Below are 27,574 nucleotides of genomic sequence, written 5' to 3'. Positions count from 1 at the left end.
AGCTTTCTAGTTTACATCCATCCCAGCTTACCCTTCCCCCTCCCCGTGTCCTCAAGTCCATTCTCTGTGTCTGTGTCTTTGTCTTTATTCCTGTCCTGCCCCTAGGTTCTTCAGAACCATTTTTTTTTTAGATTCCATATATATGTGTTAGCGTACGATATTTGTTTTTCTCTTTCTGACTTTCTTCACTCTATATGACAGACTCTAGGTCCATCCACCTCACTACAGATAACTCCATTTCATTTTTTTTATGGCTAAGTAATATTCCATTTTATAAATGTGCCACATCTTCTGTATCCACTCATCTGTTTATGGACACTTAGGTTGCTTCCATGTCCTGGCTATTGTAAGTAGTGCTGCAATGAACATTGTGGCACATGACTCTTTTTGAATTATGGTTTTCTTAGGGTATAAGGCATAAATATTTTAAAAGATCTTTGTCTTTATTATGTAAACCTATTATCCAGACTGGGTAAAGGTAGACTAGGGTGACCCTTTCCCTCTGATCCCCACAGTGATAAAGAAGTACAGTATTATTGTTCTCATATTTAAAATGGGTGAAGGTATTTGAGAGGGAATTTACTATGAGAATTGACAGTCTCCATACATATAAGCCCCCAAGATCATATCCACATTTACATATATTATTATTATTTTAAATTTAGCTTTCTCTCGGTTTTATATGGGATTTCTCTAAGCAGCCACAAAGTACTGTTTCCCCATCTTGGTTCTGTTCCCTAATCTGGATATGAAATGACTTACTACTAGTGTGAAAAACAGGAAGTACCTTTCTATTTTCTGTCTTTTGTATTTATGAAATCTCTATGGAAGTATAATTCTTGTACCACCCAAGGTATTCCTATCCCAGGAGAAGGAGGTAATTATTGATTCCTTTGTATAGTTTTCTAAGATAAAAGACAAAAAAAAATAATCATATGCATAGCACACTTAAATTTTAAAATAAATGTATATGGATATCCTGCATAATGCAAAAATTTTGGCAAAGTCCCCTTCCTTATAATAGCTCGTCTTTTTCTCTTTACTCTTTGGACTAGCATTTATGGAAAAACAATAACCTATACCAGTGGTTCTCAGACTTTAGTATTCATCAGAATCACCTAAAGGGATTATTAAAGAGTTTCCTGGGCCTTCCCTTCAGATTTTCTGATACGGTATATCTGGAGTAGGGGTATGAGAGTTTGCACTTCTAACAAGTTCTCAGCTGATGCTGAAGCTGCTGGTACAGGCACCACACTTTGAGATTCATCAACCTGGACAGGTAAAAAATTTCTTAGAAAGTTAAAAACTGCACTCTCATTCTTTGAATATGGCAGAATTGGAAAAGTAGATTTTAGTTCCCAGAAATACGCTTGCTAAATGTAGAGTGTTAACAGGTTGCCTTGCCATGCTCTCTTGCTCAATTTTCTAAAAGGGAAGTGGGCACCACTTTCGAAAGGCATTCTGTCATCTATGTGAAAGAGCTTTCCTATGAATTGGAAAACAGCCATCGAGTTGTTAAACAGAAGTTCTACTTGGGTAAGGTTACAGACCTGAACGGTATATACTTTTCCAACATCTTTACCTTAGGTTAAAGAGGAGTAGTGTGAAATTCCTAACCTGAGAATGGGTACAATTTTTTTAGCTATCATTTATCAGCTCCTTTTGAACTATCTTTTTTGTTTTTGTTGTTTTCTAAAGCAGCATAGTTCAGAATCGACCATTGAGTATTTTTTATTAACTTTGTAGTTTATTAACCAACAGAGGATTCTTGATTATCAGTATCTATGAAGGTAAGTAGTTGCATAGACTAACACTTCTACACACACACACACACACACACACACACACACACACACACGCACACATACTTAGCCAGTTGATATGCATTCTATTCTAGGCAAGCCATAAATACACTTCCTTACCACAAACCTCATATACCTAATGAAATTGTTGTTGTTATACGGAAAATATATTAGAGGTTGCCAAGTTAGACATCATTAAGAGGAATAGTGATCCATTTATTCAACAAATACTGTTTGTCTTCTTATTGTTTGCCTACTGAGTTTCTTTGAATATGGTGGTAAAGCTGACCAAGAAGGTCTCTGCTCTCAAAGAGCTTACATTCTAGTAGGAAAGAGAGGCAATAACAAATTTAAAAAATAAAGTCAGATAGTGGTAAGTATAAGAAATTCAAGTAGACTGCTACTTTAGAGAGTGACTAGGTCACTACTGTAGTTGGGTAGTCAGGGGAGGTCTCTCAGGGTGGTAACATTTAAGATTAGATATTAATCAAGAAGGAACAACCATATCCCAGTCAGAAGGAACAGTTTGGACAAAGACCCTAAAGCGGAGATGAGCTTGGCTTGTTAAAGAACCAAAGGAAGGCTTGCTGGAGAGTAGTAGGCAAGGAGAAGAGTGATCTGAGGCTGGATAGGTGGGTAGGGTTGGATCACTAGGCTAATACACTGTCAGGAATTTGGATTTTATTCTAAGTGATATAGACTAACTGCCTTTAGAGGGATTTAAACAGAGCAAATACTTGATCTGGTAAGTGTTTTAAAAAGATATCTCTGGTTGGTATGTGGGGATTGGATTTCTGCCAGGGAAGACTAGAAGTGAGGAAATCAATTAGTAGGGTTATTGCAGTCTTTTAGAGAAGAGGTGATGGGGGCTTGGACTTCATGGAGAGGGTAGGGTGCAATAGACGATTAAAAGAAGTAGATACATAGGAGCGGTGTCTATTAAGAGAATTGAGATTTAGGGAGATGTAGAGAGCCATTTGTGCCTTACTGATAATCCTAGGAAAGGAAACGGACTCTGTATGCTAATGGATCCTACCATCTCACTACCACAGTTATCATGGTCCTTACCCCCATAGACTTGTGCATGGGGCTGGACCCTTCTAACACCATTGCCCAGGTGTTTTCTCTTTTTGGTTGGTTGTATTAACTTGTCATTTCTAGAGAAGTTACCTCCTGTCCTAAGAACCCTGTGCCAGTCTTCCTATGCTTTCAGGACCATTATCAATCTTAGAACTGATTATGTAGAAGAATAGGATTGGGTTTGTCTTACTCCCAGACTCTCGAAGGCATGATGTTTCCCTGAAGTATCTCCTTTTTTCTTATGAACAATTGGTAGTCCCAGCATAGATAATAAGTGTATGTATGTTAAGTGAAAGAAGTGAGACATAGAAGACCACATAATTTATGATTCCATTTACATAAAGTGTCCAGAAAAAGCAAATCTATAGAGACAGAAAGCAATTAGTGGTTGGCCGAGGCTGGGGATGAGAACAGGATTAAGTATAAATGGACATAAGGGATCTGGAGTGATAAAAATTCTCTAAAACTGGATATAGTGATGGTTGCACAACTTAGATTTACTAAAAATCATTTCATGTACACTTGGAATGGGTGAATGTTATGGTATGATAATTATACCTCAATAAAATGGTTTAGAAAAGGAATTATAAGGGGTTTTCTAGATGGACAAGAAGTTAAAAGACATTCCCAAAAGAGAGAAAGGTAGAGTTAGAGAGTCATGGAGACACTTTGGGGCATCTGCAGGGTATTACAGAAACACAAATGAATACATACCACAGAAACCTTGGCTATCTAGAGATTAGTTAACACAAGACTTACAGTACGTATGTTGGGTAAAAACTGACTACATATTGGGAAGAATTAGTAAAGGAAAGGTATATAATGGAAAAGGCTTAGAGTTTAACTGTAAATTAAAAGGTTTTGGTTTTACTTTTCACTCAGGTGGTAACTAAGGAGTCATCTAACTGCTCTGGATCTTGTTTCTTAACTACAAGGGGATGAGGTGGGAACAGGGAGGAATGTTGGACAAAACTAGTGGTTTTCAGAGTGTACCATGATTTATGAAGATGCTTTTGGGTTGTGAAGATAATGAAGTAATTGACCCCAAAACAGAAAGAATAAATCCCTGAGGAGCCAGGACATTATCTTTAACTCAATTTTTAGCATCAGTGATGTTCTGTATAAGAATTCATTTGGAAAAAAGATTTGTCACTAAAAAGTATGAAGAATACTAAACTAGCTAAGTTCTAATATCCTGTAGTTTTGGAAGCTAAAAAGCTGGACTGTTGGGACCTCCCTGGTGGCGCAGTGGTTAAGAATCCACCTGCCACTGCAGGGGACACAGGTTTGAGCCGTGGTCTGGGAAGAGCCCACATGTTGTGGAGCAACTAAGCCACAACTACTGAGCCTGTGCTCTAGAGCCCGCGAGCCACAACTACTGACCCCACGTGCCACAACTACTGAGCCTGCGCGTCTAAAGCCCGTGCTCTGCAACAAGAGAAGCCACCACAATGAGAAGCCCACGCACCGCAGCAAAGAGCAGCCCCCGCTCTCAGCAACTGGAGAGAAAGCCCGCATGCAACAGCAAAGACCCAATGCAGCCAAAAATAAATACTTTTTTAAAAAAAAGATTTATTAAAAGAAAAAAGCGGGCCTGTTTTCCAGTTTTAGGCAAAGGATACATAGACCAAGATATGTTAGATACTCAAATTTTCATTGAGTTAATTTTAAGATTTTTTTGCAATTAAAATATTAGTTATAAACATGTATACTTTAAAATCATGTTACTTGAAATTCCTAAGTAACAGATATTTCTAACACTTATTTGTATTTTGAGGATTTTCCTAGTCAAAGAAAAATCCATTTATTTGTCGAGAGCCAGGCAAGGTGGTTGTATTTAGACATTCCTGATAATGAAAAATCAGGGATTTTTCTCAGTACACAAAAGACAAGAGGAACAAGTCCTTCTTCTCTTGAAATCTTCAAGTTAGGCATTTAGCAGCTTAATCATGCAGAATCAGAATTGCTTTTATTATTGTTGCTGCTTGTGAAGAGCCACTTACAAAATAACAGTTTTTCTTGATAACAAATGCCATATGTATGCATAGAATATCAGGAAAATACAGTAAGTATAAAGAAGAAAATAAAAGCATCCATAGTCTCACCACCTGAAGGTAACCATAGTTACCATTTTGGTATGTTTTCTTTCAGTCTTTTTACTTAGCACTTACTGTGTGTACATTCTCCTGAATCTGACAGGCTAAAAAAGAGTTACAGATCCTAAAATAATTTTTTTGCATGGTACTTCATTTATTGTTAGCCATTTGTGTGATAGAATATGTTAATTATTTTGTAAAAGTTTGGTGACTGAAATGATTTTGAGACATTTTTAAAGGAAAGATAAGTAAGACAGTTTGAAACGAGGTAGCAATGAGTTCTGCACTAAAAACTGCATTATCAGTTGTGGCTGACTTCAGAGAAAAAGGTTGTATAATTTTCTCATCATTATGAAATGCTTCCACTTTCGCTGACTGTTGCATGAGTGACCTTGACTATTGCCATATGTTCCTCTGTTTATATAATACATATCTACTTTGGGAAAAATGTATATTACTTTCAAAAAATAAGAACTCATTTCCTTCCTTTTTTTTAAATAACACAACACTCATTGTGATAGTCAGCATTTTTGACCTTGTAGTAGTTCTTACTGTTAGTTTTCAGAAGCGTTAAATTGCTTTCATTGTTGTCCAGGCACTATTGTAGAAATGATAAAACCTAATGAGTACAAAGAACACTTAACTAGGTAATAAAGGTATTAGAGCTCTACATTACTATGTAACCTTAGAAGAATTCATCTAATAAGTTCTCTGTTCTTTTAGTCACTGGAATTATTTTTGACCACCTGTTAAATCATGAGCATGTTAAAATTTTTTTCCTTCCTTTCCATTTCCTTTTTTTAGTCACTATTTTAATAGCCATCTTCCCATCATTCTCTTCCACTTTATAGTTTTCTGCTTAAATCGTAGATCTGATTGTGCCATTCTTCTACTCAAACAATCCTGGTAAATCTCTATCCTATAAGAGTATTCAGTTGCTTGCATATGTTTATGTGCTTACCATATTATAAACTCCTTAATTTACTTATCTTCACATCTTCCATGGTACTTTATTGCAGTGCCATGCACATATAATCAATGTGTAACAAATATTTGCTGAGTTGAATTGCTTATTTATTCCCCCCTCCCCACCCCCTACCCCAAGTTGGATCTTGTCTTTGGAATTGTATGCTTTAAGTTGTAATCCTTTCACTTAATTTGTATGTGGTTCTCTCATTTATATGTGAAAATATAAATCTAGCTGCTCTTCTGTCTACATAGTCATTCAGCTTTATCTGTGTACCTAGTGTATAGCCATGTGTATAATCTTTCTTACTGTTAGCAAAAGTCAGTGTTTTATCAATGTTAAGCAAAATGTATGTGAAGATTAAAAACAACAAGTATTCTATATAAAAAAACTAGTAACTCTTGATTATATGGTTTTGTAGTATATTTTTTGACAACTGCTGGCTCAGCTTTCTTTTACCTCACAGATTTAAGTGATCTGATTAGGATATACATATATAAAAGATACATGTGGGACTTGATAGAGTTCTTAGCAAGTTAAATTTTCTAATTTTTCCATATCCAGAAAAGATACTTTTTAATCTAAAAATCACAAAATATTTTCATTTCAATGTAAAATACCACAGCATTAAAATCTAATTATAAAATGGAGTTTTCATAGCACCTGTGCTTCTGAAAGAAAGGAAATACTGGCAGCAAGATGAATTAAGACTATTAAGGTCATTCAGGCAGGTGGTACTGAGAACTCAAACTAAGGTAGAAGAAAAAGAAATTAATAGTTTCTAGATAAACTGTAGAGCTAGAATTGACAGGAATTGGTACCTGGTAAGGTGTCAGGAATTAGAGATACTTGTTAGAGGCAAAGTCAGGCAATACTTATTTCTAGATACTTGGTTAATGCCATTGTAAATACTGCCCAGGATTTCCCACCTCTGTTACTTTGTTCACATCATCTCATTCTTCTGCATGTTCAACTTCCCCAGGCTAAATCTTACCCATCCTTTAAGGTCCAGTTTATATCCTATTCAGAAGTTACCTTCAGGTGCGCTCTCGGTGGGGGAAATGCTGAACTCTTACACAATTTATATCTAATTTTTTATTAGTATTTATTACCTCATATTTGTCTTTCTTGTGCATCTTTTCACTCTTAATTAGTGCCTTATATATAATTAAGTAAATCATTTTGAGTTGAGTTTTTGTCTTCAATTGATAAAAAACATGATCCAGTATCAAGTTAGATAAACTGCTTTCCTTATAACTTACTCTAGGTTAAAACACACACAAAAAGCCTGTATTTACCTACTGTTTTTGAAAACAGTTCTTTTTGTAATCTTTAAATGTAGATCTGCATCGATAATGGTTTGGGGGAAAATGATCACAAGCACAAAGGCTTACATTTTTAGGATGGTAGGTGCTTAGGCTTCTGTAACCTCAGTTCTCGTCACTGTATGATTTTGTTCCAGTTTCTTTTTGTAATTTACTGGTAAGTCCTTGAATTGTGAAACACAAAGGAATTGGCCCGTCTGTTCTTTGAGGTACTGACATCTAAATGGCGAAACTGTTTGCATAATGTTCCAGAATTCATTGAAGAAGTTTGTACCACAGCCATGGAAATGGTTACAGTCTATAAATCAGGGTCCTAGAAAGCAGTGCTTATGTGAGGTTTTCTTTAATCCCCCAAATTAGACAATTGAAAGACGCTTTTACATAAAGTGTTTCAACTAATGTTTATATGTGACTAGCATCTCAATTCTCTTTTAAATCATCTATCCCCTTCTTTCTGAATGAAGAATTTACCTCCATGACTATATTTTCATGACTCTTAAAATATTGAAAAGCTATTTAAAGTATTTATATATGGTTGCATATGAAATTTTCTTTAACTTTAATGGTTTTCCTTTAAAGTTTTTTTTAATAGAGTAATGTTAATATTTTAAAATCTGATCAGAGATGCCAAAAATCCTTTTAAGAATGTAAACGATTGAACTTGTCAGAATTAAATCATAAACATAGTTTCAAATGTTTGGTAATATTTTTGAGCTCACTCCAGTAAGGAGAGCAGTTGGATTATAACACAACACAGCATTTTAGAACATCTTCATATCATCATTATAAACATTATCGTTGTTATATTATCAAATTCCTAACATTTATTGAGTCTTTACTATGGCACTAGGCACTACATACAGTATGTCATTTAATCCTTAACAAAACACATTATTAGGTTTATAATTATTATATCCATTTTGCAAGGGAGTTCCTCCTGAAAGTCACCGAACTAGTCACCATGATCATCCAACTAGTAGGAACCAGAGCCATGACTCCAGAGCTTTTGCCTGCTATGTAAGGTATAAGTGAGACTGCATACTTCATGAGGACCGGAGCTCTGCTTTGCTTCTCACTTTATGCCTGTGCATAGCATAATGCCTGCCACATAGTGGATAACTTATAATAAATTTATTATAAAATATTTGTTGGACAGATTTGCCTCTTATAGAACAACAGTAACAGAAGCCCTCAACAGAGCTAGGCTTAGTCCTTGTAGCTTGGGTGCATGTATTCCAGGGATCTTACATTGGAACTCTAAATACATTTATTACAGAGAAACCATGTTAGGTGTGGCTGGAAGGTTTATGACTGAGTTCTGAGAGTTACATGCGTCTTTGTACACTATGAATTCGACTGCCACTGGATAGCATGGCTTCTATGGGGAAATACCTTTTCAGACAATTTTCAAATGGACTTTGGGAATAAAGCCTATTGGTAGGTAGGTTGGAGGTTGTGGCCATATGAGGAATACGATGAACCTTCCCTTGGGATCTCAAAGTCACCATTATGAATATCAGTGATAGTTTTTAAGACCTCAACATATAAAAATTGAGAAAAGTTGAGGTTCTTCAGTGATGGGGGGATGGAGGACTTTGAATGTCCTAGCTTCTCTCTTTCCTCCCTATATGCGTCTTGCAGCAGCTTCTGAAAACTGAGAAGCCTGGGGACAATAATCCCTTCTCCAGACCAGTTTCTTCATTTTTCAAATGAAAAACTTTAGGCTTAGAAAAGTTAGATGATTTCCTGAAGTCACACAGCTGTTTCAATCACACAGCTAATTTACAGCAGAGGACTAGATGTAATTTCCAGCATTTAGTGCTTTCCAGCTCTACTAAAAATTCTTTCAGGCACTCTTTAAATTGAATAATTAAATCTTTATATAACAACTTCAGTGTTATGTTTTACCATGTATTAAGTCTTTGAAAATAAAATCCTTTGTGCAGTACCTAGATAAGAACTAATATAAGCATATTATTCACAGTTTGAATAACTTTTTACATGTTATTTGATTCATACAACCGTGTGGGTTGGAAGGGCATATGTTATCACTGTTCCTATTTTAAGGATTAAGACTTAGAAAGAATAATGTCACACAGCTAACAAGTTGAGGAACCAAAATTCAAAACTAGGTTTTCTCAGCATAAGATTTGGAGTTGGACTCACTTAAGTGAGATGTGCAGCCAGCCTGGAAGCAAGTTGGAACAAAGCAAGCTTCTTGGTTGTATAATGGTCAGGTGGAGTGGGTGGGCCTCTTGGGGGGAAAGGAGGAGGTTTGGGAAAAGGCCTATCACTGAACTCTATAGTGAGGGAATAAACAGTGGGTAAAGTAAGGGAGTAGGTTTTGGGATATGGCTGCAGTGAGTATACAGTGCATGAATTTTACTGAGATGTCATGGTAGAAAGGAGCTTTTCCTCAGACCTAGGTTTTGAGTTTCTTTTTCACTACTAACTAGCTGTGTGACCTTAGGCAAGTCAGTTGATCTTGACAGTGGACTCCTCTGTAAAGTGAGGATAATATTAACTTTGTGAACTGTGCTCTGACTGCTCAAAAGTCTTTTTTTTTTTTTTTTTGGCTTCCTTCTGGTTTCTTTGTATTTCAGTATTTTTAGCAGCTACCTAGCTAAATCATGAAGTAGTTACATATGTTCCCATACTGAATGCAAAAATACTAGAAATCTCCAACTGAAAGGGCATCAGAATGACACCAGCTGCTGTGGATCAAAGAGAATTTTTATTACCTTTTTTTGTGTGTGTGTGACAGACTTGATACCCAGTCCATCTCAAGTTTGGTTCTCGCTTTTTATTTTTATTGTCTATGAAATAGTAGTGAATTGTTCCATCATTAATTAATTTTAGTTTTTATTTTTTCTAGTTGTATAGGTTTGGAGAGACAGTATCTGTTGTTTTTTGGACAGACACTTGGAGACCAGAAAGCTTTTTTGACAAAGTGAAGAAGAACAGACAAAACGGCATGCACACATTATGCTTACTAGGTAAGGGCTGTGGAGTTTCTTTAGGGTGACAATGTGGAGTTGTCATATTGTTCTCATTTTGATTTTGTGTGAAGGTGAAACTGTTCTGTGGGATACAGGCTAGCTACTCTATGCATGGCATGCTCTTCCCCGTACTCTGTGGAGAAATGAATTTTCTGTTCCAAATACGACATGGCTACTCCTACATACGTGCCGTAGTTCGTGCTGCTGCCTACTTACGCCCTAATAGATCCTCGCCAGCATTCCATCTTTTACCCATTGGTCCATTAAGACCCTGTTCTGGTCAATTTACAGCAATTCAGTAGACGTATTGAGCATTTATTCTTACCACGTTCCATCCTGTCTTCCTTACGGTGTCCTTTGAATACTGCAGTATTAATGCTATCAGAATCACAGAATTATAGATCTGAAAGAGACTCTTGACATCATCTTACTGAAGCCCTATTTTACAGATGAAGTTGAGGCCCAGAGATATTGAATCATTTTCCCACTGTCACCCAGATTATTAGTTGCAGAATTCGTAGAATCTAAATAGCCTGTTATTCACAGCTCTTTTCACTGTATTATGCGGCCAAATTCTGTTTCCTACCTAGTGTGGAAATGGCTGGGAACACTGTCTTTGTACACTAAGCTGGTGGTACTGATAGAGCTTCAGAAGGGATGGGCTGCGTTTGTCAGCAGAGGTACTGGAATTGTACTGATTCACATTTGCTATCAGTTCCTATTCTACAGTGTGTATTGTAAAAATGCTATACCAGAGCTATAATCTGTGGCTAGTCAACAGAAAAGAAATAACTGGCATCTTTGATAACTTTGAAATGACACTTATACTTGGGATCAGAAGACAAAATCTGAGTGCTACTATATGCTAGCTAGAGAATATTGTCAACAGTCCTTACCTTTGCCTTCATTTTTATCAAATAGGAGTAATCTTTTCTTGCCTCATGGAAGTGTTTAGAGCAGTACTTCTCAATTTGTGGTGAAGGACCAAGTTTTCGTTCTTTTATTTATATATGTGTGTGTGTGTAGATATGTGTGTATATACACACATACATAAAATAGATATATGTAAAAATATATTTATTTACTTTTAAGTTTCTAATCTTTTGTGTCAAAGTCAAATTACTGTAGGTGTTTGTAAACACTTATTCTTACTCCTGTAGTTTTTTTTTTATCGTTTATTGGGAACAGAATTCTCACATAGTGGCATCAGTCCTCGGGTCATACATTGAATTGCACTGTTTTAGTGATACTGTGTGTGAAGTCACAGCAGAAGAATGTCTGCCACAGCACAGAATCAGGGCAAAGAATGAACCCATGGTTTTGGCCTCTGTAGTAAGTACAGATATTCAGAACATTAGAAAAGACTCCTATTTGCCAAAGGCATTTAAGTTATTTGTATAATATAGACAGTTCTCTATTATTCAATGATATATAATTTGTACATTATCAGAACCTCAATCAATATGTCTCTTTTAAAAGAGAAGACTGTAGAAAAGTTTTACTAATGGTTAGCATTTCTTATAGGGTAGAAATCAGAAATTATCCAGCCGGGGTTAGCAAACTAGCACCCGTGGATCAAATCTAGCCTACTGCCTGTTTTATAAATAAAGTCTAATTAGAACACAGCCATGCTACTTTATTTATGTATTATCTGTGGCTGCTTTCATGCTCCACTGGCAGTGATAAGTAATTTTGACAGAGACATTGTGGCCCTCAGAACCTAAAATATTTACTACCTACTTCTTTACAGAACAAGTTTACTGACTTCTGATCTAAAGTGAAATTCTACCTAATCGGATGTGGTACACCCTGTATCCCCCAGTGATTCTCTTTCCCATTACCTTGTATTTTTTTTTTTAAGTCTTACCATCCATCTGAATTATTTTATTAACTTGTTGGTTTTCTTCCCTACTTCATAAGAGCAGGGACTTAAGTCTTGCTAGCTCATTCAGTTCCAGCTAGAATACATTCCTTTTACTCCATTAACATTGACATCTAATTAATTCTAGATCTAGATCAGGCCATGCATGCTTCTCTAACATTTTTTTGGCTTATGGCTATATCCCACAATTAACTGGTATAATAATGTTTTCTTATTTTAGTTTATTATCAGGGCAGTTTAGCAATTCATTATTAATTAGCTTTATAGTTTCGTGTTTAGATTTTCCATGTGGAAAGATACTAGTTTTCCTTTTTTTGTAGTGCCTACTGGCGGGCCGACTGTAACACACTTGTTAATTCATGTGGAATATGCCATTAGATATATCCATCATGTTATCTTAAACTTAGATCCAATTAAGGCCAGCAGTATGGTAGAAAGTCAAACTAGAAGGATGTGAGAAGGACAGCTGTTAAATGGACTTTTATTAAAGGCAGAAGTAGAAGTATATGCAACTGAGGGATAAAAAACAAGGATTCATTGGAACTCAGGTGCTAAAAAGCATGTGTGTGTGCGTGTGTGTGTGTGTGTGTGTGTGTGTGTGTGTGTGTGTGTGTTTTACAACAGAACTGAGGTTTTAAAACAGAATGGGGAGAAAAGTAGTCTTAAGAGGCAAGCTACCTGATAACATCTTCATGTATCATAAACAATGGGGGAAAGGAGGAAAAATAGGATTTATCTTTTGGAAGCTTTGGAAGGACAGAAAATCAGTTTACAGTATTTATTAAGTATTTACTGTATGCCCAATGTGGAGTTAGGTTCTTCTGGAATACTAAGGAAGTATTAGACATGGGTCCTGCCCTCAGGGTTTTGAAATCTAGTTGGAACTAATGTGCTGTGTACATGAAAGTTTATAGAACAGTTAAGTTCTATTGTATGGAGAGGCAGGAAGGACAGACCAGAACTTTGGCTCTTGAACTCTCTCTAAGAGCTGCCTCTTTTCTTGGCTTTCCTGGGAAAAGACAAACAAGGTTAAACAATATATCTTCCTTGCTCCATTAACAAAAACAGGAACAAGGTGTGAAGTATAAGATATCATGATTCCAAATTCTAAAACCATAGATCTCATCATTTAATCACCTGGAATTCTCATTATTCAAATTAGTACCTATTTATTGAATGCCTGCTATGGGCCATGCCCTTGTAGGGATTATGTCATGGTATGAAACCATAGAGAATTTAAAATTTACTTGGAAGGATAAGACTGCTGTATATAATGTAATTAGAGATTAATAAAATACAGCATTAATTGTATGGATATTTCAGAGGACAAAGAGCATTTAAGAGGAAGTCAGTAAACGCTTTCTGAAGGAGCTGGGACTTTTACTCTACTTAAAGGGTAGATAGTTTAAGATGGGCTGGTGGTAGTAGAGCCATGTGAACAAATTTATTCAGTAGAATTTATGGAGTATCTACTAGGTACTTTACATTATGCTAGGTGCTGGTACTAAGATGAATAGGAGAGGCTTACATTCTAGCAAGTAGAAGTAGAAAGGAATAATTATGGCCTGTGTGAAGACAAGGGAAAAGTATCAAGATAGGTCTGGCTTGAGATTAATTCACTAATGCAGTCTTATGTTCAATTAAAAAGCATTTGCCTGTAAAAATTCTCCCCAACCCTCTTAATTTTTAAAATCAAATTCTGTAGAGCATATCAGTAAAAAAGTAAATATATTGAAGATATTAAATTAAAAACTTAAGTATGACAACATTTCAGAAGCTCAAGGTGAATACATTAATAAATGTGTTTAATTTTTAAAAAACATTACAACTACTGTGTAAAGGAGCTCAAAGTCGACTTATATATCATTAATTGTATTGCAGGCCATATTTCAATAATAGATATACATTTTTTCCTATATGTGCCAGACAACTGGAAATATTAAATAATTAATGATATTTCGAACCTGAAAAATATATTCACTGCTGGTTCCAAGAACATTTAGCAATACATGTAAGGGTTTATCTCTGGAGTATTTTCCAAGCAAATACTTAGTATCCTTTATGAGAAAAACTTTTATAATCACTTGGGAAAGCTGTAGAAGTCTATCAGAAAGACCCCTCAGTTGCACTATATTTATTTTTGCAAAAACAAACTTTGACTGAACCATTTGTTTTCAGCATGTAGAACAGGAAGCAGCTGTCGCTCTTGCTGTTGTGTGCTGAGTTCCTGTGAGGATGTAGAGTGATTCTGCTTTTTTACCTTCTACCGAATTGTTTAGCTGAGCATCAGTGATTAAAAAGCGTAAAGGATCAAATCTTTGTGATGCTTGCATTGTCAAGCTTTATTAGAGCAAAGACTACGTGGGTTTTGGCCGCTGTGGTAGCCCTGTACCTGGCTACCAGTCAGTGCTCAGGAAATCCCAATTAAAGTATGAATACTTGGTATTAAAGTATTCATAAGTTATTAGGCATGTCTTACCATTCATAAGAAAGCAAAAGTCTCTTTTCAAAATGTGGTAAGAATTTTCTTTTATTTATGTTACATGCATTGAAGCTTATATTCTAGTGCCTGAAAAATAGGTAAGAAGAGGAACATAACAAGACTTTTCAGTTGGTTCTATGCAGTTACCACCTAATAGAAATGAACACAAAAATTTTGATTAGCTGTTTGGTAGTGTATATGCCAATATTTATCTGACTCTTTCCTGTGTCTTCTTTTCCAAGAGGAAATTCGATCCTTTCAGGATGGTCTCAGGGCCAACTTCATGTTTGTTTTCTAACTAATGACATTTACACAACCACAAGCTTCCCTTCTTCCTCATATTTCCTTTAAAAAGTGGCCAGATACAAGTGTGAGGAACCATTGTCATAGACTCAATCAAATTAGCATTTTGGAGACTTGAGAATAATGTCTACCACAAACTTAGGTGACTCAGTTGAAGTTTACACGTAGGATTTTGGATAAAGTAGTTAATTAAAAGAGAACTATTTTTTACTTCCTACAGACATCAAAGTAAAGGAGCAGTCTTTGGAAAATCTAATCAAGTAAGTTCTTATTCTGAGAATGCTTACATCTACTTTAATTCCGTGAACAATAAGTTCTACTTAAATAACATGAGTTCTAAAGATTGTTGAAAATCAGTTTTCAGTAACAGTGCAAAATTAAATACTTTCAATCTTATGAAATGATAAGCAGTGTGATAGATAGAGTGGAAATAGCAATAGATTTCTTGGGTCAGTACTGAGAACAGTGGTTGGCACCGGATAGGCACTCAGTAAATATTTGTGGAATGAGTTAATTGGGAGTCAGAAGACACGGGTTTGAGTCTTGAGTTGGCCTCTGGTTATGTGCTCTTGGGCAAGTTACTTCCATTTCTGAGCTGTATTTTCTTCATTTGTATAATGCGAGTACTAACCCCTTTTGCCTGTAAATGCAGTGTCCCATACAGTAGCTGCTACCCACGTGTAACTAATGGGCACTTTAAATATGTATGGCTAATGTAACTGAGGAACTGAATTTATAATTTAATTTTAATTAAATTAAAACATACTCAACTTAGTTAATAGAAAACATTTAAGTATATTTAGAACAATTCAGTATGTAAATCTACTTTTACAACCATGAATTTTATGAAATCTAAATACAGACCAAGTATTTCCAATGAAAATTTAACATTTGAATTAAGAGGTGCTAATATATAAAATACATTCCAGATTTCAAAGACTTAGTACAAAAACAATCTTTAATAATTTTTATAGGAATAAATGTTGAAATATAACATTCTGGATCTATTGGGTTAACTAAACATACTAAAGTTAATTTTTTCTTTTTTTTACTTTTATTAATGTAGAGTCTATAGAAAATTTAAATTTATGTTTACTGCTTGCATTATATTCCTCTTGGAGAGTGCTGACTTATAGAATTGTTCTGAGAGTCAGTAAAATAATCTATATGAACTGTTTTGTAAACTGCAAAAGCAGTGTTTTTATTTTGATCATTGGGCAAATGTGGTAGGCTTTTGAGGCATATGGAAGTAAACATCTTATCCTCCAAGATTTTGAGATATTTATCTCTTTAGTTTACTTTTTTTAGAGGAAGATGTGAAAAGAGGGATATGTGGTTTAAACATGGTAATAAAAATGAACACTATAGAACCTGATTAAACTGAGGTATAGAACAAATTGCCACTTATTTTGAATTATTTTTGCCTGAAGTATCACTTTGAATAAAAGTAACTTTGATTTAAACATTTATCTTTTAAGTTGTTGGACTTTTATTTCTGCCAGCATTTCAGTGAGATGAGAGGGCATTTGAAGTAGAACAATGAAAAAAGCTTACGAAACTTAAGATAAATGATCACTGTATCCGTGCTTTAATGTATACTTAAAGTGGGTAACAAGCGACCGCTTCAAACGTAAGGTAGACTATGGTAATTGAGTATACCTTGGGGAGTAACTGTGTTAAAAACGTATTGTGTAATTTCATGGCTAAGAACAGTGGCATCTAGTTTTACACTTACAGGGGAAGAAAGATCTATGAACCTCCTCGTTATATGAGTGTAAACCAAGCAGCCCAGCAACTTCTGGAGATTGTTCAGAATCAGCGAATACGAGGAGAAGAACCAGGTACTGAAGAACCTTAAAAGGGCTCTCGTATTCCCCTACTGTTACACTGAGATGTGTATGTAACGTCTGACATACACACACATATATATATACCAACACCACTGAAGTGAGAGTCAGTGTGTTTGCATTGTATTTTTCCATGTCACTTTTTTTCAACATTACCTTAAATCTCATAAGCTGAATGTTCTACTGAAAGAAAAATAATGGAGTTCCTTCTAGTAAAATTAATATCATTCTAGAAAGTAAGGATTTTTTACAAATTAACTATAAATCAGCTTTTATGTAAATATGTTAACGTAAATATTTTGGTAAAATACAGAACTTCCATTTTAGCCCAAATCTATGGTAAACTCTGTCCTGTAAAAGTATACTTATTCTACTTTTTCTCATTCTCAACAATGAGACCAGGTATAGTTTTCTTCAGGATAAAGACAAGAGAATTTATCCTTATATTCCTAATATCTAGACATAGTATTAATAGATGTGGTATATCATGAAATGTTCACTGTCAGTAGGTTTTTATTGAGACGTTCTTAAATGAATCTGTCATTATATTCTGTTGTAAGGTGCTGACTGGCTTTGAGCACCTATTTCTTGATAGAAAAGATACATGAAGAGATTCTTGAATAACATTGGCCTCAGTAGGCCTTGTTAAAGTCATGAAACAAATAATCTGCAAGGGTGCTCTATATCCATACCTATGCACAGAGTTCCTTACATGCCAGCTTGTCCTTGTAGAAATCATTTGCCCCATTTTGACCATTTTTCAATCAGGACAGCTTTCCCAACTAAACAAAACCACAAGAGCGTCAGCCCTTCAGCTGTCAGGCCAGAGTGAATAATACTAAAGTTCACTAATGTTGGTTATTTTGAACTTAAAAGCATAAGGGGGCTTCCCTGGTGGCGCAGTGGTTGAGAGTCCGCCTGCCGATGCAGGGGACACGGGTTCGTGCCCCGGTCCGGGAAGATCCCACATGCCGCGGAGCGGCTGGGCCCGTGAGCCATGGCCGCTGAGCCTGTGCGTCCGTCCGGAGCCTGTGCTCCACAACGGGAGAGGCCACAACAGTGAGAGGCCCACATACCGCAAAAAAAAAAAAGCATAAGGAATGTCATAATGCCTATTATTTGTTAAGGGCTATGTAGTTTACTAAGTACTTTCATATCTATTATCTTAGCCCTTAAACCACCATTTATGACAGATAGTATTCCACTAAAAAAAAAGAAAAAGAAAAAACTGAAGTTTGTTACATAGCTAGGTGGCCAAGCACAGACTCAGATTCAAAAAAAAAAAAAAAAAAAAAAAAAATATATATATATATATATATATATAAACATGTAATAAATATTGTTCACTCGGAACTTGAAGACAAACACTATGCAATAGAGTATGGATACAGGAATTATTCAAGTCCTAAAAATTTAAACTAAGGTAAGTCTTTGGAATTCTGAAAGGGTAAAGTTAGGCAGTACTACTTTACTTTATATGTCAGGTAGTACAAATAATTTAGAAAAGCCTTAGATAAATCAGTAGATAGTGTGTCCATAATGAGTGATTAAGGAGATGTAATATATTTGGGTCTTCTTTAAATGTACTTTGGTACTAGTGTAAGTTTGAATGGATTCAGGATAATGCATTTGCTGAATTGAATGGTGGTATCTCTTTTTTTTTTTTAATAGCAGTCACCGAGGAGACACTCTGTGTTGGCTTAGCCAGGGTTGGAGCTGAAGACCAGAAAATTGCAGCAGGCACTTTGCAGCAAATGTGTACTGTGGACTTGGGAGGACCATTACATTCCTTGATTATCACAGGAGGCAGCTTGCATCCACTGGAGATGGAGATGCTAAGTCTGTTTTCCATCCCAGAAAAGAGCTCAGAATCCCAAAGCATTGATGGACTCTGAACTTAGGCATTTTATTGTTAGATGTTAATTTCAGTTATATATGCGCATACACATATTTGTATAACAAATCAAACAGGTCTTTTGGTTTACCTAGTATGTATAAAACGAGTGACCAAGAAGAAAGATGCTGACTCAACAGTGCTTGGTTTCCTTTGGCAATGAGTTTTTTCCCTATGATGTCATCGTTTTTGCTGCTATTTTGGCAGTTTTTCAGGATGTACATACATGGAGCAGACCATGCTGGAAAACTTAGAGATAGACATCCATCGACAGAATCATTTAAAAGCAATTTTTGTTTATGAAATCTGTTGATAAAAGGTGGAACTTTCTTCTTTCTTAAAAAGTCAGATGTCCTGACTGCAAGATAAGTTGTCCTGACAGCATTTGGTATTAATGCATATAAACAAGAGGTGGGAAGAATAAGTCCCCACCCAACAGTCCTACTTACTTAAAGCTCAGCTGAGCACATGCCACAACATGACATCATTTTGAATTGCCTTGTCTTGTTTAGCTGATGTCCTAATTATGTGCCTCATATTCTGCTGTATTTTGGAGGTTATATAATTGTTGAATTATAAATGTTCAGCCAGCCATGTACAGTTGCTGTCTGGTTTTAAGTAGCATCTTTCACATCCAAGCTGACAAATGGAAAACTTGCTGACTACAAAATAAAATCTTTAAAAATTTACGTTTGAAAACAACAGTGGATTGGTCAAGATTTATCATCTCTCTTAACAGTTTATATGCCTCTGTATGTATGCGAGTAGCCACATTCTTCTTCCTAGCTGTAAATCACACTCCATTTATTATGTTTCATGACTATGAAGTCTCATACTTTTGTCAGTTTATAACAGAAATAGCTTTGCTACATGTTAGTTTAGTTGGTCTATCTCTGAGTACAGTTGACCCTTGAACAACACAGGTTTGAACTGTGTAGGTCTGCATATACGCAGATTTTTTTTCACTAAATACATACTGCAGTACTACACAATCCATGGTTGGTTGAATCCTCAGATGGTTGAATCCATGGATGTGGAACCAGGGATGTTTTCAACTGCATGGAGGGTCAGTATCCCTAACCCCAACATTGTTCAAGGTCAATCAATTGTGTTTTCATGGCCTAATCAGCTTATCTGAACTCTTTGTTCAGTAGATTCATAGGAAATTGAGCAACTACTTCCCTACTTTCTGAAAGCATCAATTAAGAAGAGATTATTTTGAGTTGTTTCATTTCATTTGAGATAAAAGATATTTTAATATATGTGAAGCATTCTGTTTTCACTATGTTGGACGAAAAAGAGGAGAGAAACAAGGGCATTTAAGTACCAGTTCTGTATTGTTTTTTTTCTAAAGTGTTAAACAATGAAGAATTATAAAGTGAAGGCCTTCTGGTTTTGGTAGTGGTGGAATAGCTTGTAATGTACAAACCCTCCCAATTATAAACTCTGGAAAAATATAATAAATAACTGTCTAAAGGCACTGGGGAGTGACCAGAAGCAGCCTGAGAACTATGCTTATTTGACTTTTCCCTCAGGGCATTCACCAGTCTGTCTGGTGAGGGGGTGGCTAGAACTGAAGAGAAAGTTGCAGTCTTAATGACTTGAGGTATTGGAGGAATTGGGGGCTGCTTGAGGAGCTGTAAATTGAAGGAGGAAATTCTAGAAATGAAGGTGGCACTGATGGAGGAGACTTCCAATCTGCATATGATTTCCTCTTAAGTCTTTTTTTTTGTGTGTGTGGTACGCGCGGCTTTCACTATTGTGGCCTCTCCCGTTGCGGAGCACAGGCCCCGGACGTGCAGGCTCAGCGGCCACGGCTCACAGGCCCAGCCGCTCCGTGGCATGTGGAATCTTCCCGGACCGGGGCACGAACCCATGTCCCCTGCATTGGCAGGCAGACTCTCAACCACTGTGCCACCAGGGAAGCCCTCCTCTTAAGTCTTTGACTAACTCCTGCATTGTGCATGTGCAGGGAAGATTCTAGTGAACCAGGTGGAAAGCCATAGCTGGAAGGCTGAAAAGGCTGAGCAGAGATTGTTGCTCTCAGTTGCAAGAGAAAACAGAATTTGAATCCCAACAAGCTAGAAGGCTTGGTAAGTACCTTAGGCTTTCCCTCAAATCCCTAGAATGGTTGTGTATTATCAGAAAAGGCTGTGCCCAGCACTAAGGATTTGTGCTAAAACTAAAGACAAAATCTTTAACATAATGTAAAATCAAGCTTCCATAAAATCAAGGTGATTAGCCAATAATTTAACTGCCTGCTAGAACAAAGCTTATTACTTCCGGAGCATAACAAAATGAATCAATCTATCAACAATGCCTAGAATACTATAAAATATTATGAGGCATGCAATGAAACAGGAAAATATGACTTATGGTCAAAAAGAGAAAAGCACACAGTAAAACGAGATCCCAACATAATCCAGATATTAGAATTCTCAGACAAGGATTTCAAAGCAGCTATTAGAACTATGTTTGAGGATGAAAAGGAAAAGTGGTTGTAATGAATTAATATAAATTGTATGCTCAGCAGAGAATTGGAAACAAACAGAAATCCCCGAATGGTTGGACTTAACAATAGAGTGCAGATGATAGATGAATAGAAATTATTGATATCTATCTGAGGAATAAAGAAAAAAGGTTAGAGGGAAGAAAAAAAAGCACAGAACCTCAGTGCCATGTGGGGCAATATCAAGCAGTCCAACAAAGATGTAACTGGATCCCCAGAAGAACAGAAAGGAAATAGGGTAGAAAAAGTACGAGTAGGTAAAGGCCAAATTTTACCCAAGTTTGGTGAAACTATGAATATACAGATCCAATAAATTTAGTGAACTCCAAGCAGAATAAATGTAGAGAAAACCACACCTAACACATCATAGTTAAAACTGATGAAAACCAAAGATAAGAGAGAATCTTAAAAGCCACCAAAAGTGGTATTGGGGAACCCACCAGGGAATAACAAAAACTGACTACTTCTCATCAGAAATAGTGGAGGTCATAAGACAATAGAAAGACAAAATCTTTACACAAATTCAAAAGCAAAACAAAACGCTTATCAATCCAGTGTTCTATATCCAGTAAAAATTTCCTTCAAAAATAAAGGCAAAATAAAGCAATCTTCATGAAAACAGAATTTGTCACTAGCAGACCTGCACTGCGAGGAAAGCCGAGGGAGAATTTTTGGGCTGAAGGTAAATGACGTCGGCTAGAAGGAAGGAAATAATAAGTGTGTAAGTATAAATGACTATCAGGTTTTGTTTGCTTCATGTTTTTAAAAGACAACTGACAATTTAACATAGCATTGTGGCATATATGTAGCTGTAAAATATATGCAAACAATAACACAAGTTGCAGGGGGTAAAGGGAATTGTACAGTTGCATCATTATAATTATGCAGGTTGTTACATTTTATTTGAAGTAGACTGATATGGTAAGGGTATGTATTATAATCCCTTGTCAACTACTATCAAAAAACACACATGGCAGAAGTAAAAAAAAACATTAAGGAATTAAAATTGAATACTGAAAGATGCATGGTTAGCTAAAAGAGGGCAGGAAAGGAGGAAATAAAGGTCAAAAAACAGGACAAAGAGAAAACAAATAGTAGAATGGTAGAGTTAAATTCAAACAAACCAATAATTGCTTAAATGTAAATTAGGTAGTCTGATGAAAAGGACTAGATTTTTTTTTTAAAGGCTCAACGAAATGTCTCTAAGCATTAAACTTGAAATATAAAGACAGGATGAAAGTAGAAGAATGGGGAAAAATAGACCATACAAACAGTAAGCATAAGAAAACAAGGGACTCTATTAACATAAAGCAAAATGGACTTCAAAAGAAGGAGTATACTGGAGATAAAGAAAGACTTTTCATAAAGAGGAAAGGGGCAGTTCATGAAGAAGACATATCCTAAACGTGTATGCATTGAATACCAGCTTGAAAATACATGAGGCAAAAATAGACAAAACTGAAGGACGATATAGACAAATCTACAAAGTTGGGGATTTTAACAATCTTCTCTCAGCAACTGATAGAAGTAAACAAAACCAGTAAAAATATTGATTGGACAGCACCAACAATTTGGGTCAAACTGATCACTACAGCTAACAGTGGTAGACTAGACATTATTTTCAAGCACATATGAAACATTCACCAAAGTAGACCATATGCTTGGCCATTGACCACAATGGAATTAAATTTTAAGTCGCTGACAAAAAGATGTCTACAAAAGTCCCAAATATTTGGAGATAAAACAGTATTTATTTTTAACTGAATAAAAACAGAAACATAAAATGTGAAAATTTGTGGGATGCAGACCTTCGAAATTTATGCAGATGCAGTGCTTAGAAATTTATGGCTTTAGAATAGAAAAGAAAGTTTTAAAATCAATAATGTTTTCATTTTAGAAAGCTAGAAAAAGAGAAGCGTATTAAGCACTAACTAGAAGGAAGCAAATACTGAACATAAGAGCAGAAATTGGTGAAATAGGAAATGGACAAACAGTAAAGAAAATTAAAGCCAATAGAATGTCAGAATTTTTAAAGGCTAATAGCAGTGAAAGCTACCAGGATATGGAGTAACTGAAAATCTCAGTATTGGTAGGAATATAAATCGGCACAATTACTTTGGAAAATAACTGGCAGTTTCTTATAAATTAAACATACACTTGCCCCCTGAACTAGCAAAACCAGTCCTACGTATTGACTCAAAAGAAATGAAGGGCTTCCCTGGTGGCGCAGTGGTTGGGAGTCCGCCTGCCGATGCAGGGGACGCGGGTTCGTGCCCCGGTCCGGGAGGATCCCGCATGCCGCGGAGTGGCTGGGCCCGTGGGCCACGGCCAGTGGGCCTTGCGCGTCCGGAGCCTGTGCTCCGCAACGGGAGAGGACAAAAGAGTGAGAGGCCCCCGTACCACAAAAAAAAAAAAAAAAAGGAAAACACACTGACAAAAAATAGTCTGTGAATGTTTATAACTTTGTATATTTATTCATTTATAGCCCCAAACTGGAACCAAGCCACGTGTCCATTACAAGAGAATGCATTTAAAAAGTGTGTGTTTTACGATGGAATATTACTTGGCCATAAAACAGAATGAGCTATTGACTCACACACAGACATGAGTGAATTTCAAAAACATGTTAGGTGAAAGAAACCAGACACAAAATTGTACTGTACACTTCCATCTATATGAAGTACAGCAACAGACAAAACTAATTAAAAGAAAACAGTGGTTACTTATGGAGAGAGTGAAGAGTGACTGGAAGGGGACAGAAAGGAACCAGGGTCATGAAAAGTTTCTGTATCTTGATGGGGTTTTGGTTGTATGGGTATAAACATTTATCAAAATTCACTCAGTTATATAGATTTAGGATCTGTGCATTTTTCTGTGTTAGGATTACCAGATAACACAGGGTATGCATTTAAATTGAATTTCAGATAAACAATGAATAATTTTTTTAAATACAAATATGTCTCATTCAATATTTGGGACACATTTATACTAAAAAAAAAAAAGATTATTTGTTTGAAATTGAATTGAGTGCCTATGTTTTTATTTGCTAAATCTGGTAACTCTAATCTGTATGTAATTTAACCTCAATTTAAATGAAATTGTAAAATGAAAAATGTACACTATTCATCAGCAGAAAAAGGATGAATGTTATTGGTTTTGGTCTACTATTGTGGAATCCCAGTGTTTTGGCCATTAAAGTTGAAACACCTAAACATTACAATCATTTGTTTGTTTAATAGTTGTTAGCCTTTTAATACTATTAATACTATTATTTTTAATGCTATTTTAAACAATCATACAGTGAAATCACTCTCATAATCCAGATACAGAATAGTTCTATCACCCAGAAAATCTCCCTCACCCTATCCCTTCATATTCACCCCTCTACCCACCTATAATCCCTTGTAACCATTGAGCTGATCTTTCTCTATAGTTTTGTCTTTTTGAGCATGTCATATAAATGAAACCGGCTTCTTTCAAAACAAAATGCTTTTAAAATTCATCCAAGTTATTGCATGTATAAAAAGTTCATTCTTTTTTATTTTTTATTGCTAAGTAGTAGTCTCATGTATAGATACACTGTAGTTTATCCATTCACTATTTGAACGAGATTTGGGTTTTTCCAATTTTTAGCAATTACATATAGAGTTGTTAAAATATTCACATACAGGCTTTTGTGTGTACGTTAAGTTTTTATTTCTCTAGAGAAATAGGCAGGAGTGCAATTGCTGGGTCATATGGTAAATGTACATTTAAGTTTATAAGAAACCGCCAAAATGATTTCCAGAGTGGCTGTGTCATTTTGCATTGCTGCAAGCAGTGTAAGATGCCCATTGCTCTGTATTTTTGTCAGCACTTCATATTGGCAATATTTTTATTTTAGCTATTCTGATAGGTGTGTTGTGGTATGTCATCTTAGTTTTAATTTGCATTTTCCTAATGGCTAATGATGTTGAACATCTTTTCATGTGCTTATTTACCATTTTATAACCTATTTAATGAAGCATCTGTTCATGCCTTCTGCCCACTTTTAATTTGAATTGTTTTCTTATGGTTAAAGTTTGAGTGTTCTTTCTTGCTTTAGGCTGCGTTGCGTCTTCGTTGCAGCACATGGGCTCTTCGATGCACGTGGGCCCTTCATTGTGGTGCATGGGCTCTCAAGTTGCAGCGTGCGGGCTTTCTCTAGTTGCAGCATGGGCTCTAGAGCACGTGGACTCAGTAGTTGAGATGTGCCGGCTTAGTTGCAGTATGTGGGATCCTAGTTCCCCGACTGGGGATAGAACCTAGGCCCCCTCCATTGGGAGCGTGGAGTCTTAGCCACTGGGCAACCAGAGAAGTCCCAAGTTTTCAGTACTTTATAAATTCTGGATACAAGTTCTTTGTCAGATTGTGATTTGCAAATATTTCCTCCCAATCTCTGGCTTCTCCTTTCATTCCCTTAACCATGTCTTTGGCAAAGCGAAAGTTTTTCATTTTGATGAAATCCGGTTTATTACTTTTTTTTGTATAGATCATGTTGCTGTTACCATGTATAAGAACCTATCACCAAACTCTAGGACATGTAGATTTTATCCTATGCTTTCTTCTAAAATTTTTACAGTTTTGCAGCTTACATTTAGATCTGTAATACATTTTGTTAATTTTCTTATGAAGTGTGAGTTTTAGATGAAGGTTCATCTTTTGTTTCTTTTTGTTTTTGTTTTGCATATAGATATTCAATTGCTCCAACACCATTTGTTTAAAAAGACCGTCTCTATTGAATTATTTCTGCCCTGTTGTCAAAAATCAGTTGGCCATATTTGTTTTGACCATATTTGTGTGAATCTATTTCTGAACTCTTTGCTATTCTGTCAGTCTATGTCTCTTTCCCTTCTATAATACTACACTGTCTTGATTTCTTAGTTTTATGGTAAACCTTAAAAAACAGCTAGTGTAATTCCTCTAGTTTCTTTCTTTTTTCAAAATTGCATCTGTTTCAGTTCTTTTGCCTTTCTATATAAATGTTAGAATTAGCTTCTTGATATCTATATAAAGCTTGCGAATTTTGATTGTAATTATTTGATTATGTTGCGTTTCATGTGGATATTTTAGGGTTTATCCTTTGAGGGTTTGCTCAGCTTCTTGAATCTGTAGGTTTATGTCACCAAATTCAGGAAGTTACCAGCCATTATTTCTTCAAATATTTTTTCAGCAGTGTATGTATGCTTCATCACTGTATGCAGAGTGATGCATACAGTGGACTTGTATGGACTTGATGGACTTACCTATTGAAGAGGCTGTCTTTTCTCCATTGTATATTCTTGCCTCCTTTATCAAAGATAAGGTGACCATATGTGTGGGTTTATCTCTGGGCTTTCTATCCTGTTCCATTGATCTATATTTCTGGTTTTGTGCCAGTACCATTCACTCACTCTTGCCTCTGTCTTCTCCATTCTGCTGTTGAGTTCATTTTGTACGTTTTTATTTTGGTTACTATTCTAAAATTTCCATTTGGTTCTTTTTTATACCTTCAATTTTCTATTTTAACATTTGTTGCAAGGTAAGTGACTGTTCAAGCATTTTTGTAATAGCTGCTTTAACGTCTTTGTTGGATAATTCCAACATTGATGTCATTTCAGACTTGGTATCTGTTGATTGTTTTTCATCTGGAAGTTGAAATTTTTGTGTCACTTTACCAAGTAATTTGGATTGTAGCTTGGACATTTTGAATATTATATCATGAGATTCTGGGTCTTGTTTAGATTCTATGGTGAATGGCATTCTTTTTGTTTTAGCAGGCAATGAACCTGATGAGATGCAGAATGCAGTCACCAGTCCACCTTCTATGGACTGTGGTTCCAGTGTCAGTTCAGTTTTCAAGAACTGCAGTGCTTGTGATCTAAGATTTATGTGACCTGGTCTGGAACCTAGGCAATCTGGGACCTAGTCAATTGGATAGTTCAGTTCTGAAGTTCTTTTGGTATGCTAAATAGGATCAGATCCAAGCATTAGTGACTTGAGAGTGAACTTTGGGGTTCATAATCAACTTTACAACGTTGCTTTCCTCCCTCTCTATGATCTCCTCACTACTTCCTGCTTCCCTAGGCTCCCTTTCTTTAGTCCTCTGGCCAGAAACTTGGAGTTCTGTTTACTCTGTTGTTCTGTGTCTCATACCTTCATGATTGGGCCTACATCCTGACCTATATGGAGTGGGGATAGAGGAAAAAAGCAAGAGAGGTTTTCGCTACCCTCTTGAAATCATAACTCTGTCAAACAGAAAAATTCTCATCTCTCAGTTGTAGTTCTTGTGGGTTTCCATAGTTGCTGGCCACTACTACAGGATTGTCTAGGGGAAGTCTTTGGAAGCCAATGGGAAGCCTTTGCTCCAAATGATATAACTACAAATGTA

The 27,574-nt window shown here is 36.0% G+C and overlaps 1 protein-coding gene across 2 annotated transcripts in view; it reads left to right on the top strand.

Annotated features, from left to right (window-relative positions):
- DPH5 (diphthamide biosynthesis 5) overlaps positions 1-19,379 on the top strand; it is a 34,456-nt gene extending 15,077 nt beyond the window's left edge. For both annotated transcript variants that reach the window (XM_024751201.1, XM_024751202.1), the window contains exons 5-8: positions 10,146-10,266; positions 15,157-15,196; positions 16,674-16,777; positions 18,455-19,379. In XM_024751201.1, the coding sequence (XP_024606969.1) occupies positions 10,146-10,266; positions 15,157-15,196; positions 16,674-16,777; positions 18,455-18,678 (489 nt within the window). In that variant the 3' untranslated portion in view covers positions 18,679-19,379. The remainder of the gene's footprint in view (positions 1-10,145; positions 10,267-15,156; positions 15,197-16,673; positions 16,778-18,454) is intronic.
- The last annotated feature ends 8,195 nt before the right edge of the window (positions 19,380-27,574 follow it).

Source organism: Neophocaena asiaeorientalis, unplaced genomic scaffold, assembly GCF_003031525.2.
Source record: "Neophocaena asiaeorientalis asiaeorientalis breed wild unplaced genomic scaffold, Neophocaena_asiaeorientalis_V1.1 scaffold147, whole genome shotgun sequence".
NCBI classification, from domain to species: domain Eukaryota; kingdom Metazoa; phylum Chordata; class Mammalia; order Artiodactyla; family Phocoenidae; genus Neophocaena; species Neophocaena asiaeorientalis.
The sequence above is the reverse complement of the archived record's forward strand: the minus strand, read 5'-3'. Positions and strand labels throughout refer to the sequence as shown.